At 40.4% G+C, this 14,521-nt stretch overlaps 1 protein-coding gene across 2 annotated transcripts; it reads left to right on the top strand.

The window, feature by feature from the left end:
• Window positions 1-86: 86 nt before the first annotated feature.
• Window positions 87-14,107, top strand: LOC119902407 (phospholipid phosphatase 3-like). Of its 2 annotated transcripts, none has more exons than XM_038718567.1 (6): window positions 87-534; window positions 5,855-6,009; window positions 10,769-11,049; window positions 11,199-11,256; window positions 11,378-11,554; window positions 12,262-14,107. In XM_038718567.1, exons 1-6 carry the CDS (start codon window positions 396-398, stop codon window positions 12,388-12,390), a joined length of 939 nt encoding a protein of 312 aa, XP_038574495.1. In that variant the 5' UTR covers window positions 87-395; the 3' UTR covers window positions 12,391-14,107. The 2 variants fall into 2 exon arrangements, with proteins under 2 accessions (XP_038574495.1, XP_038574494.1); XM_038718566.1 differs by lacking the exon at window positions 5,855-6,009 and adding an exon at window positions 7,203-7,360.
• The last annotated feature ends 414 nt before the right edge of the window (window positions 14,108-14,521 follow it).

Consider the following 14,521-nt stretch of genomic DNA (forward strand, 5'->3'; position numbering starts at 1 on the left):
CTGCAGTGTTTGAACATCCCCCCCAGCACTGTGTGTGTGTGAGAGAGAGAGAGAAGCAGTTGGCATTAATTGAAAGGGGAGGGGCTGGAGGAGTGGCTTTCTTGGAAGGCTGTCGCAGGACTTTCACTATATCCCAAGGAAAAGGAGTTAAAGGATGTCAGAAGAAAGCGTGCTGCGATTGTAAGAGAGACAGGGACTGGTGGTTCCATTGAATGTATTTTATTTTTTCAGTTGCAGACTAACATTACAGACTTATGACTAGTCCTCCCCTGGGATTCAAGCAGTTTCGCGAGCCACTTAGATAGATAGTATTTAATACAGTAAACGCAGCACTGCTACAGCTAGTAACACGATTTAAAAACTTTATTAAATTCGAACCACTTAATAAGTTTTAAATGCAACGCTGTTTGATATATGAGAAAACTATGGCAGCCGAGACGAGGAACGGCGGGAGTTCACTGAACAACAATAACTGCAAAGACCACAGCAGGAGAAAGTTACTGGTCGGGGTGGATCTCTTCTGCTTGTTCTTAGGTGAGAGTCTCACTGCATGTTAATCACCGAATGACATTACTACTTTTGGTTGTCGGCAGTGAATTTATGCCTTTTTAAAGCTTACTGTTACTATTGTAACCAATAGGACTTTTACTTTTAAAGACGTTTTCAAGATTAAGTTAACTTTTTGACCCTCATAATGTCTTAATCTGCTATAGGATGAAGCTGTTTCCTTTCATATGTTGATATTTTACTTTATTATATGATTGAAGTCATGTTTAATCAATCACATATCGCGTTTATAGTTTTTACTGCTAATTGACTTGGAGGCAGTCACACCTGGCTGTAGCAGTTGTTGATTCCTGATTATGACTTGTATTGATGACTGTTTTTGATATTTTAAGATCCTATAAGTTATTATTTATTTTAATTGTAAACTGGTATATGTTTTTTATGTCTGTAAACCTGTTAATTGTACTGCTGCATGTCTTTGGCCAGGTTGCTCTTGTAAAAGAGATTTTATTTTAAATCTCAATTAGACCTTTCCTGGTTAAATAAAGGTTATAATAAATAATAATACTGTCCTCATAAACAAGCTTAATGTCAGTTAAATTAATTAACCTTTATTGACACGATTGATGTTAAGATACTGAAAAACTGTTTGAAATGTTTTAGCTACACCAGCTGGAAAAGCTGTGCTACCAAAGCAACAAGTGTAGTCTACATTTGCTAATGCCCCATTAGCAACTGTAGCCTACACATTCAGCTGTAAGAGCTCTATTAAGCTACATATTTTCCAAAAATTAGCTTAGCTAGTGGAAGTCTGTTTTCCTTTTCCAAAGAAAAATACTGCTGGCAAAGTGGAAACTAATAAATTGCTCCAGGAGGGATTATATATCTTTGGTCTCCACCCTCACCTGTACTGTACCTCTGCTTGCTTTGATTCCTCATTATATTTTCCAGAATGGCTCACATTCCAGACCAGCAGGAATTCCCTTGATCTCAACATCTGGCATAATATATTTGTGTGTGTGTGTGTGTGTGTGTGTGTGGCGTAATTAAGGGAAGTGGTGAAAAGGTCAGACCTGAGTGTGCATGTTCAACAGCTGCAGACACTGAGTTAAGGTTGTAATTGGAGGGTTTGCACTGAAATTTGAAGCCGAAAGTCACACAAAATGTTTTCCCATCCTTGGGACTTAAACCTTTGATTTGATTGACCAGTTTCCTCACTATTTTATTTTTTTCTCTGACATGTTTCCAATGGTTTGTTCTGTGGAACATTGGTGTGATTGCAAATAGCAAAGCAGTGTTCAAATATATAATAACATTGGTGCAACTGCAAGGGAAAAGCACCCGCTATTGTTAACAATTCCTTGAAAGATCTACAGTATAAACAGTCTATTTCTGACCAGCTATATTTAGCTTTGGTGTAGTTTTTGTCTCTATGGAGGGTAAATCCCATAGGTAAATCCCCATGATTTGTATGGAACTTCCCACAGGGAAGCATGTAAGCAAAACCAGCAGTGTTTTCCTGGCTAAAGATGCGGTGTAAAGAGAGCAACCACAAGGAGGAAATGTCGAGCTGGTAATGGTAATCACCTCTCCTCCATTCTTGCATTTTTAGTTCTAGTAGAACTGCATCCAGGGATGTGCCAGTAAAGATAACATTAGTTACTACTCTAGAGTAGTAATTCAGTGGCGTTTGTAATTGAATGCTGACAAATAATACTGAGGAAAGCTGATTGTTTTATTTTTTTTATTTATTTATTTATTTTTCTGCTTGAAGCCCTGGTGAGGTGATCAGTTTCAGTTTAGATTAAGCTGTAGCAGGTGGCTTTCATGTTTTCCAATTAATCATCTTAGAATGTTTGTGTGTTTTTTGCCCTGGTTCAGCGCTAGGTAAAGCATGGTTAAGCAGCCAGGTAAACAGTGTGGACAGTTGGAGTTAAATGGTCAGTTCACCCAAATATTTGTTTGGGTGAACTGACCATTTAATTTAAATGTTTGTTAATAAAAGTTAAAATGGAGGTGCTGAAAGAAGTTTGAGGTTGCGTTTAGTACTGAATATTGTTGAAATAGTAATTGAAGTGAAAGTACTTTAAAAGAGTTGAAGATTCAGTTGAACGTCAAGCACTGAAAGAGTTGAAGTGGTAAATTAAGGTTGAAGGGTCTGCTTTAGTTGGAAGTCCTGGAAAAAAATAGTGAAGCAAGTACAAAGTTGCACTGGGATATTAGTAAAGTTTCGTTTTAAGGAATGTTCAAACTGTACAGACATTTTAATTTGTCCCACTTTACAACTAATCAAATACCAAAAGAAAAACAAAGTAAGAGTTATGTGATACATTTTATAGCATGTTTGGATATCAAAAGATAGAGGTAGCCTACAAAATGATATCCATCCATCGTCAACCGCTTATCCTGCGTACAGGATCTCAGGGGGCTGGAGCCTATCCAAGCTGACATCGGGCGAAAGGCAGGGTACACCCTGGACAGGTCGCCAGTCCATCCCAGGCAAAATGATATCAGCTGTTTCAAATGCTTGAATTGAGTTAACCCTAAATTAATCTTTCCTACTGTGCATGTACAGTGTGAAGACGTTCCCCAGGTGATACTGAATGATGAGTATTTTTGCAATTAAGGTGTGTACATGCTACAAGCATGTACTTGAAATGTGACATTGTATGATTTATGTTTGTATATACAATATGTATGTGTTAGTGCTAATGTATTGTCAGCATTGCTGTGCGTGCGTGCGTGCGTGTGTGCGGGCAATAGGAGGGAGGAGGAACAATATGTAAACTGCCTTCTGTGTAATTAAGAAATGTAAGAAATGTGAATAATAAATAGAGCAAAGAACAGGTGACAAGCAGCAGTTGTAGCCACAAGCAATTCCATGCAAATGTGCTCTTATTTAACCCAAGCAGGTAGACACGCTTTCCCTTCCACCATGAAACTATAAACTATGTTTTGTAGCAGGCCAGGCAGATCGACAGGGTGCAGGTCGTGTGGGGGCTGCTGCAAGTAAAAACAACTGCATCTGTGTATACACCACCACTGCCTCAGACATGTATACATTTCTACGCCAGACAGCGAGCGATCCCTTCAAGTGGAAAATGTGCGTCTGTTTATTTTAATAGTCACACTTGGTGTTTTTGGCAAATGCCTCCAAAATATGGTGGGGACTTAATGTGTAACCCTCACGCTGAATTGATTCTAGTTTCCACAAACTGCAGTGACATGGAGCTGCCAGTGCTGAACTGGGGGAAAGGCAAACGGGCGAGTGTAGGAAATTCTAACTAGTGTAGTCTTAATAATAGGTTTTCTCCCATATTTTGTTGTGAGTCGGCGCACAGTTATGTGCAGAAAAAGTCATCATCATTCGTCATTTACAGTGTCTTTTCAGTCACCCCAGGTGATTGTTAAGCATACTGCTTTAGGGCAAAGACAAACAGAAGGACCCTGACGTTGACACGAGGAACTTCTCCCTCCAGCTCCAATTCGGTTTTGTTTGTTTCTGTTGTCTTTGGGTCAGTTTTAAGCTAATGCAAAAGACATACCCACGCCTGCTGACTGGTGTTGTTGTTGGCAGGACAAGGACACCCTCCCCCTCCTCTTCCCCGGCTGTGACAGGCGGGAAAGGAGGAAGAGTAGGAGGGGAAAATCCTAAAATGCTGAACTCAGTACTCATACTGCACTGTTTAGACGGATGGAAGGGGTCGGAGGACTGAACGGATAAGAAAACCCTCGCTTAATGTCTGGAAAACAGGACCTGACTAAGTCTCGTTGGGGTTGTGTTCTTTCCAGTCACCTATTTGAAGCACTTGACCCGTGCAGGTCCCTTAAAACCTGTGGACACTTTATTTCATAAATCCATTTGCCACCTCTCTGTCTATCAATCTCTGCCCTCTGCCTCTGGCCTTGTGGTTTGTATCAGGTCTGTGAATGTGTTTTGAGGCATTTGCAGGGGTCAGGACTCTGAGCTTAATGTTTTTCACATCCAGCACTTTCAGCAGCTTATGCTTTTCTTTTTTTTTTTGTTGTCTGGGCAGCCAAAGTCCCTGTGTGGTTCTGCTCATGGCTAGGCCAAGCAAACTGAAGGGACTAGACGATTAGGATTTAGCACACAAGTACTGTATATTTTTACTATATTTAATGTTACAAACTCTTAAGAGGTAGCACCTTGCTTTTTCTCTCACCACCAGACTTGATTTGGAGCAGACTGTAGCTCCATCTAGGTATTTGTTTGGAGAGCGAGAATGAAACGAGACAGTTAATAATGTGAATCCTGCTGAAAGTAGGTCTTCTGGAGTTCCCATCAGACAGCAGAGCTCTGTCTGTAATGTGAGCTCAACCCAGCTGGACCTTCAAAGGCCAAACATCAGCTGTGTGTGTGGATGTAAGGGGTTGAGGGGCTCAGCAACTGAAGCGTGTGTTGACATTTGGTTTGAGAAATCATGCCCCCCAACCACAACCATTCCACCTTCAGCCGCTCTCAGCACTGACCTCTACGCCCCGGTGCTTTTGAGCTTTTGAGACCGCGAGACATAGGATGTGAGAAAGAGAGCGCTGATGTTTGCTTTCTTTTGTATCGGCAGATTGCAGAATTATTCAGAGTGTGACTTGAAAGCTCCATCGTCAGTTAAATGCTGCTTTGAAGTGATTTGAAAGTGTGTTTTCCAAATTCTGTCAAAGATTTGAGGCCTCTCCTGGGTACCACGTCCACACTCAAATTTCAAAGTCCTTCAATGAAGCCTTTGATAAATGGGGGAAATAAGCTGTCCTTTTTAGCTTCCATTTTGACAACACCCACTCTATGTTTGTTGTCGGGAGATAAATAAGATCTTTTTGCCACTTTACATGGTGAAAGACACTAAATTGATCAGACACCCCCCAAGGCATCTTAACGTGGGCCTTTTTAAGTGCACTTGAAAGCCCCGACAGAAAAGGAAGAAAGACTAAAGTGCTTGTGGGGTTTTTCTCTTGTCAGTTCGCAGCATGGACTTTCCAGAACAGGACACATCCAACCCTTTTAGCGCCAACAGTCTGCTTGAGTTCAGTTAATGTTATTCTAAGCGTAAAAGCTTCACTTAAATTTAAAACAATGACGTAGCTTTGATTTTGGCATTTGTTGGTCATTTTCTCATTGCAGCATCAGTGTCAGATTTGAAAATAGAATATAACTTGAACACATGTCTGCATGGAGGTTTTAACCTGTTTGTGTGACTGAGATGTCTGTCTGTCTGTGCCTCTGTGTGCTTTTCTGTTTGTCTTCCTGTTGATTATGTTCATTGATGCAGCTGTCCACTGTTTTGGTTTAAAGAGCTGTCTGACCTCTGCTCGTGTGTGTCCAACCATACAGTGTTGCTTGTTGCCGTGTTTTTGCACAAATCTCCCTTCCCGCCTTACCAGAGAGGATTCTTCTGCAATGACAACAGCATCAGGCTGCCCTATAAGGGCAGCACAGTGTCCACCACCATCCTCACAGCTGTGGGCTTCACTGTGCCCGTGGTCTCAGTAAGTCCTGCTGTGGTACTGCAAGAGAACTTGAGAACATATTTTGGGACACTCTATCCATCCAATGGTTGGCTTGTGACACCTTAAAAAACATGATTGGTTCAACAGGCTCTGACTCACACTCAGTGGTTTCGCATGTTGTACCTCATTAGCTGTAAATCATGTATAGTACTGCCAGCCATTTTCCAAAGTTACTGTACGTTACCATAAGCTTTCAGACTGATTTCCTACCCCTGGAGCCTAGGAAGCCATTGCTTTCCATTTATTCCCTAGAAAATGTACTAACTGTTTAAGTAATTTAATAACTAAAAATACCAAGGATTTGCTGAGCTTGAAGGTTCACTCTTAGATGCAGCTGCCGATTACCTTTCTGGAATAATTGAATAATCATTTATGCTATAAAATGTCAGAAAATAGTGCAAAATGCCCATTACAATTTTCCAAAGCCACAGTTAATTTATTTAAATTACTTGTTTTGTCTAAACAGAATTGTATTTATTTTTCGGGAGGAAAGAAAATACTTACAAGTAAATAGAGGATTTACTTGCTTTTTTTGTTTATATCACTTCCATTTAAAAACCATTGGGTTTTTTGGATTGTTTCTCACTTTTATTTATGAAAACAGGTAATATTAAGACTGTTTTTTGCTATTTGCCATTTATAAGTTGATTATTGCCACAAGACAATAAAGCCGGTTGTAAACTAAAATTGTAAGCTGGCTAAGTGTTTATTTTAGGTTCCTTTTACTTCCAAATGTCTGCCACTTCATTGTCATTCAATAGTGAATTTAATGGAAATGGCAGCCTGGAGATTTAGAGATCAGTCTAAATACAAATGAGAAATGGCCATCCTTAAAGTAAAGTGTACATGATTAATAGTTAACAGGCTAAAACCCCAAAAAAGCAAACAGGTATCGTCCTGTAATACACCCAAAGGTCTGCTCAAAAGGCCCCACTGATACTGAATATTTAACAACACTGGAGTCATTATTTCTTGATTAGTCACAGATAATGCCTCAGAATGGATGGAGCTGGTCCCAGATGTTCCCTCGTTGCCTCTAGCTTGTACCTGCGACCTCTGTAATTTGCGTATTATTAACTCTGCACCTCCATCTCTCTCTTTCTCTATCTCTCCCTCACACATCCCCACCCCCCTTCTTACTCTCTGTGCCGCACACTGCTTCTTCACACTAGCTGGCCTGCCTTTCTTGGTCATTGAGACCAGCGCTGTTCAGCCTTACCATAGAGGGTTTTACTGCGATGATGAGTCCATCAAGTACCCGGCCAAAAATGGAGACACCATTAGCGACGGTGTACTTAGCGCTGCTGGTATTCTTATCACCATCCTCTCTGTAAGTCACCTCACTCTGATCACTAATGTCATCATCACTCTTTATGTTTCAGCAGCCTTCACCATTACTAGCAGAACTCACTGATACCGTTGATCACATCATTTCTCATCCTTAACGCATTGTAATAATTCTCAAAAAGCCCAGTAGGGGTTCTAATTAGTTTATGGTAACAATAACATTTTCAAGAATATAATAATGTGGTAATGATTTTATACATGTTCATGTTTTTCTCCAACCAAACCACACACATTCCTGCTGCACCTATGTTCAGGGAAATACACACTCAATTAGAGGGCTCTATGTGACCGTTGATTCATTGTGGTTGTAAATTGAGATCCTACAGATTACTGAAACAGCACCTCTCCATACCTTTGCTATCAGTCCCCCTGATTGGCTTCAGATTCACGTTCTAGATAAAAAACAGTCAACAGCATTTGTTCAAGGCTTTTCCTTTGGGGGCTTAAGATGACTCAGTTGATAAAGGCACTTGAGCAAATAAAGTGTTGAGTAGTTTGTTGCATTCTCCTGGGAGAAAACACTGGGGATGAAGCCAAAATCTGCACACTAAACTGTCATCCCAAAATCTCTCCATGTGCCACTGCGCAGAGGCACAGAAGCACTCTGTCTGCTTTGGATGTCTTTCTGCTACGGTTTAAGACATGCTTCCATTTTTCCAACTTACCAACTAGTAATGGCTAGCATTTCAGTTAGACTTAACGCACATAACTGCGACCCAAAGCGATTTTTCTGACTTTGTTTTGACATGGTTGTGTACTGGTCATTTGCATTTCTACTAAATTAGTGTAGCAACATGTAACCCAACCCTACACCCTGACACCCTTAAACAAACCCACCCATATCCACACACAAGTTATTCCCTACATGTCATTGTTTCACAAAAATTGGCCCATCACAAATGGGCCAATTTTTAAATCTGTGGTGGGGTCTAGCGCTATTTTCAAAATTATTTTAATTAGGGGTGATTAAGTGAGGAAACAACAAAAGTGACCATTTAAGATTTGCTTTGACTTAATCTAAATCGTAAATAAATTTCTCATTGGACTGTAACAACTTACCAACCAATTAGCAACAACCTACTAATGCTCTAAAAAACACACAAAAGCAACCGAGTAGTAACCACCTGTAAATACACTGGGAACCACTGCTAAAATCCTAACAGCAACTTAGCAACCAACTAGCTACCGCATAGGAAAACACTTGTAACACAATAAGCAACCAACCAGCTACTGCACAGAATTTTGCAACCGTGTGCTAGACACCTAACAGCACCTAGCAATGTCTCAACTTTAGCTAACACATTGAAAATGCCAAGGAACAGGTAATATGTTAGCAATGGGCTACCAAAAACAGTAGCAGGCAGACTTGAACCTTTCTAGTTGCTCTATGGTGTGACTAAGCACTGCCATAGCATGTGCAATTGTCACCTGGCAGACCCGCAGTGGGAAGCTGCCTTGCCTCATGGCATGGCCAGCCGTAGTGCCCAGCTCCTGGAGAGCTGATTACTATACGGGCTTGGAGCCACGGGGGTTTTCATGGTGAGAAGGAGTTCTGGCTTTGTGTAATTATGGTTGACGCAATGGTTGTTCGGTTAAATACTGTAATTGGTGGGGTGGAATTGTGGTGAAGGCCCTAAACAAGAATACTTTGCCAGATACCTAATTTTCCCCCTAGCAAAACGTGACTTTACAGTTCATCCCCCTAGAGCGTTCTGGCCAGCCTTTGTGTGTTCTCAACCAGAAAACACCATCATTAGGTAATTTAGTGCTTGATTTCCCACTGAATAAATCTGAGAAACACAATATGCCACATCTTTTATAATTTATGCAGATGTTTTTGTGAAGAAAGGAAAATACCATTGTGTCATTTTGGAAAAATACAAGACATTTGACATAAGCCACAAATCAGCGTCTTGCCCCCATGATTATCTCTTGAGGTTACATTATTACAGCTACATATCCTACAATGCCAATTCATTTATTCATTCACATAATTAAGTATTTCACACAAGGGGAACCAGATGTGTTTTCCATGTGTTTTCGCCCTCTCCTCTTTCCCATGAAAGCAGCTGGGCTTTATCGAGCTGGCTCCAAAGGCCTGGATGGTGGAAACAACGCTCTCTATCAGCTTGTTAAATCTCCTTAAAGGCTATCCCTCTGCACAGAGTGTTTCCCAGAATGAAGCTTATTTCTGCGCCCTTCAAAAGAATGTCTGATGAAACCGAGATACTAACATGAAAACAGCCAGACATCCCTTGTGAAATCGGAGCCGTTTCAGAGAGACAGCCGGAGCGGTGAAAAACAAACGTGCCCCCGACGTGCGCCTGGTGGAGTCTGGCCACCAAAATCAGACACGTCGCCTAGCTCAGCGTTTCTGCTGATTAGAACCAGCGGCGCCTCCCCCGCCACCTCCCTACTCTCCCTCCTACTCTCTTCTCCTCTCACCTTCCTCTTTCTTCCCCTTTTCAGCTCCTCTCCTTGTTTGCACTCTACTTGATCATGAATTTCCTTTCTTTATTCATACTCTTTTTGCTTTCCATCCTGCCTTCCTGTCACTCTGCGTTCCATCCCTCCACTTTATCCCTGGAACTTCTCCTTAACTCTCGTTCTGACTCCTCTTTCACATTTTCATTTGTGAGCTCCTTGAAAACAACAGGGGATAAAGGGGGTTGGGGTGGCATTTTTGCAGTTTGAACAGCTGTTGTGAGTTATGGCGATCCACCTCCCCTTACACGTCAATCGTCTGTTTGAGACAGTGGTTTATTTACACACTTTGAAAAAACTATACATGGCGGGCAGTTTGAGTTGCCTCCCACATCGCCCCACTGTTTCCTCTCAGAAGTAGAATGCCACAGGTAAACACATTCAACTATAAAGTAGCCCTTTGTAAACCACTTCACAAGAAATCACTGGATTCTTTTTTAGCTGTCATAATAACATCTTCCTCCTTTAGAAAAGTTATTTTGGTCAGATACATAACTTAAATTCTCCAGTCTGACCACTCCAGAGCCCGGTTCCAAATGTCCACCCTCAATAAATCACATACTTTAATGTCCACAAGAGCTTGATGAGATAATGAAAAAAGACGTTACAAGAGCAACATTCTATGGCGTCAAATATTTTCAGATGATGAGCAACAAACAGTTGTACATTAAATTACATTGGTAATATGAGCAGTACACTTTACTGGCCAAACAAACTCCTCTATCCAAGTAACACAATTTCAAAGTGCTGTCCAATTCCTCATAAAATACATTGTCTCTCCTGCACTCACACATTTTCACTGAGCGCTCAGGAGATGTAAATTAAGTGCTTAGGAATTAGGGTGGGCACTGGGACTATGTCAAAACCACGATATTCACTGATGTTACCGTCTCTTCTGTCCCCTCAGATCATCATCGGGGAGAGCTACAGGATCTACTTTCTGAACGAGGGGTCCAAGTCTTTTGTAGGGAACCCCTACATTTCTGCTCTCTACAAGCAGGTGGGCGTGTTCGTCTTCGGCTGTGCCATCAGCCAGTCCTTCACCGACATTGCCAAAGTGTCAGTGGGCCGCATGCGCCCTCACTTCCTCGATGTGTGCAAACCAGACTTCTCCACTATCAACTGCTCCCTGGGCTACATCACTGACTACCACTGTCAGGGGCCAGAGAGCAAAGTTCAGGAGGCCAGGTAAAAAAAAAAATTAAAAAAAAAGTGCAACACACTATTTGAGTTTTTTTTTTTTTTTTTTACACAATGTATTTGTACTCATGTTGACTAGTGATAGCTTTTACATTGTAAGCTGTGGTACATTGCTGATTGCCCTTCATTCTTCTCAGGAAATCTTTCTTCTCTGGGCATGCATCATTCTCTATGTACACTATGCTTTACCTGGTGGTGAGTTATTGAATTGTTTTTAACATACATACACACACACACACTCACACACACATTCTTCACCAGATTAAAAACAACAAGTGTCTCTCTATATCAACTCACAATTCTGTCTCTTTTACAGTTTTATCTGCAGTCTCGTTTCACTTGGCACGGAGCTCGCCTGCTGCGCCCTCTGACCCAGTTCACCCTCATCATGATGTCTTTCTATACCGGCATGTCCCGTGTCTCTGATCACAAGCACCACCCCACTGATGTCCTGGCGGGTTTTGTGCAGGGAGCCTTGGTGGCATACTGCATAGTGAGTGTTTCTATTATGTTGTATTTTTATAAAGTTCTGTATTAGATTCGACAGAAATCATTAACAATCTGTGTGGCCTTGTCTAAACATTATTTTCATGATGTTATTTCTAACTTCCCAGTTAAAAAAACAAAAAACACGATTATAACTTAATGTACAAAGTTCTTCACCAACACAAAAAAGAACAAAGCAGCACATAAAGCACTGTCCGTTGAGTAGTAAAAAGTAAAAAGAGACAGTTAAGTATGTTGTAATTCATCAGTTCAGCAGGGCCGTGCATCTAGTTTTAACATCAAACTAGAGTCTGTAAAATTGGGTCGTATAGGTCAGTCTGTCCTGTACAGGAGTGTGCATACACCTGAAGCTCTGTGTCTGACAATGATAATGTAATAATGTGTGCATATACAGTACTTCTTAGTTTGTTAAACAGGATAGAAACATTAATTGCTCAGTTGAGAAAGTAAAAAAAAAAACATTATCTCAGGTCAATAGGTACACACAACATGGCTGTACATTACAATGGAAGGAGAGACTGCATTTACAAATTTAATTGCAAATAAGGTGCATGTAAATGGGAAACAGAAGGGGACCTAATATAGAACACTGAGTGACTCCATACTGGATCTGTGAAGGAAGAGGAACTGTCCAAGACAAATTTCAAATGTGCCATTTTGCAGTGATTAAGGTTTTTTCTATTCCCTCCACAGGTATTCTTTGTGTCTGATTTGTTTAAGCCCAAAGGTAGACGTTCTACCCTGTTGCCAACCCCAGTGAAGAAAGATCTCGTTCCTCCAGCAGACATCAGAGAGCGAAGCAACCATCTCATCATGGCATAGAAAAGACTGCCAACTGACTTTATATAACCCTGACCTGTGCCATTTAAATCACTGCTACAGCCACTGGTCAATACTGGATGAAATAAACTTCAAAAATCTGGATAATGCAGACAAATATGGAACATATATGGAACATCTCAGAGGATGAGAAGAGGCCACGGAAAACAATCAAGCAAGTTTTGCTTTCTCAACGGAAATGTTCATCTTTTTCCCTCATTCTCACTAGACATTTTAATGTGGAAAAGAGAGAGGACTGGGCATATGTTTGTTTATGTTATGAAGATTATTGGAGATTCTCCTCTGTCAAGGCCTTTCCATGGACAAAAGTCTGAAATAAAACAAAACTTGAGAATTGGCAGCTATACACAAAGCTGTGTGTGCCTTTCTCCCCTCAGCTGCATTCAGCATGGGAGCTATACTAATATTCCTGCCACTCATTCACTATGTGACTAATACAAACGAAACATGACAAAAAAACTAATTCCTGGATTTCATAAAGGATGTTGTTTGGTTTTATTACGAACATAAGCATTGTATGTGTGATTTTATAGTAATATTTTAGCTAAACTCAGTACTGTTTGTCACCACTTGAATGACCTGAAGTTAAGCTTTTGGAAAGCTTTGTAAGACTTTGTAAGCTTGTGTTATGTCCATAATGTAGTGTTACATAGAAGGTGCACATAATTTAGAGTAGGTGGAAAGTACAGTGAGAGCGAATGTGTTAGATGTGGGCCTCTTTCTGCTGGGTAGGACGAGCCCTCATTGAGCCATTTAATGAAATGTACCAGACAGGTGCTCACAAGTTTTAGGTCAGAGTGTGTGTCCCGTGCGTGTGTGTGTGTGTGTTTGGGTGTGTTTGGGTGTGTGTGTGTTTGGGTGAGGCCTTTCTGTGAGCATGTCAGTGTGTTTTAATGTCATGTCTATATATTTTAGTGTTTATAGCCTACAAGTGTGCCTCTTCAGCCAGAGAACAGGTACCTGCTCCAACAGACACTTGAGACGGGAACACTGTGGAAAAAAGTATCTGTACATGCATGTATACTCAAATTAAAGACCAGATCTTCCTAGAGCAGTGGTTACTTTTCAGTACCAAAGCATAATTTAGTAAAAAAGTAAACAATTCATTGTCACATTTTAAGCGCTTAATATCTCTTAAAGTCTTGGAAAGTAATAGACTAGGGCTTCCAATGAAGCTCTGCATTTAACTAATAGACAAAATCATTACACTGGTATACAATTGCATTATCATAGATGAAAATCATTACATTGGTGTACAATTTAAAGTTATAATGATGATAATATGTTTGCATGACATTAATGTAATTAACTTTTTAGCAAAGAAAAAACCACTGACTGAAATTATCATCCTAACTCAACTTTAAGATACTGAGACAAGCTTTGATCTGACGCTTATATGGATACTAGTTTTTTCTTCATACATGTCTTGAAAATCTTCTATTTACAGCATCAGGAAATTCTGCATGCTACCATACATTGTACAATACTGTTTCATGTGTTTATACACAGTATTTCTTTTGAAGAAACGCCCACTATGACTTTGTGTCGAGACCTGTGTAAACGTAAAACATGCTGCTTTAAAGAGGCAAAGCTTGGCAGATGTCATCCAGTAAAGTTGACAACTTGTGAATATTAAGTTTAATGGAAAAACAAAGCTCTCAAGGCAGACAGCTTCAGTACATTTTTATTAAAAAAAATATGCCTTTCAATATTTTTGTAATGTCATGTGAAATTTTGTACAATGAACCTTTTAAGACATATCAAAAATAAAATGTCTTTACTAAAACACAAAAGATCAAATGCAGTGTACTGTGATGTTTTTTACTCTGTGTCATACATGACTTAGAATCTCTGACTTATACTATAATTCAGTAGTCGACCAACTGTGCGTGAGATGGAGAGATCTGGGCGTGGGGCAATGGTAGACTTCCATGCTCAGCTTCCTGTGGGGAAATAGTGTGCATTCCAGGCTTTAACCCCTCTCCCCAATGGCTCTCTAGAATAATATAGACTCCACACAGAAAGTATGCCAAAGTGGCAGAGTACATTTACATATGAGAATGCTTAGAAGCAATAAAATTTGGGTTTAGTGTCTTGTATTATCCTTATGGAC

This window comes from Micropterus salmoides, unplaced genomic scaffold (assembly GCF_014851395.1).
Source record: "Micropterus salmoides isolate LMB-PRFRI ecotype aquatic unplaced genomic scaffold, ASM1485139v1 Ms_hic_scaffold_14, whole genome shotgun sequence".
Lineage (NCBI taxonomy): Eukaryota > Metazoa > Chordata > Actinopteri > Centrarchiformes > Centrarchidae > Micropterus > Micropterus salmoides.

Coding starts and splice junctions, on each gene's coding strand:
- LOC119902407 (XM_038718566.1), top strand. CDS start 396: ATGCAACGCTGTTTGATATATGAGAAAACTATGGCAGCCGAGACGAGG. Junction 7,361..10,768: donor TTCTTATCACCATCCTCTCT/GTAAGTCACCTC, acceptor CTGTCCCCTCAG/ATCATCATCGGGGAGAGCTA. Junction 11,257..11,377: donor ACACTATGCTTTACCTGGTG/GTGAGTTATTGA, acceptor TCTCTTTTACAG/TTTTATCTGCAGTCTCGTTT.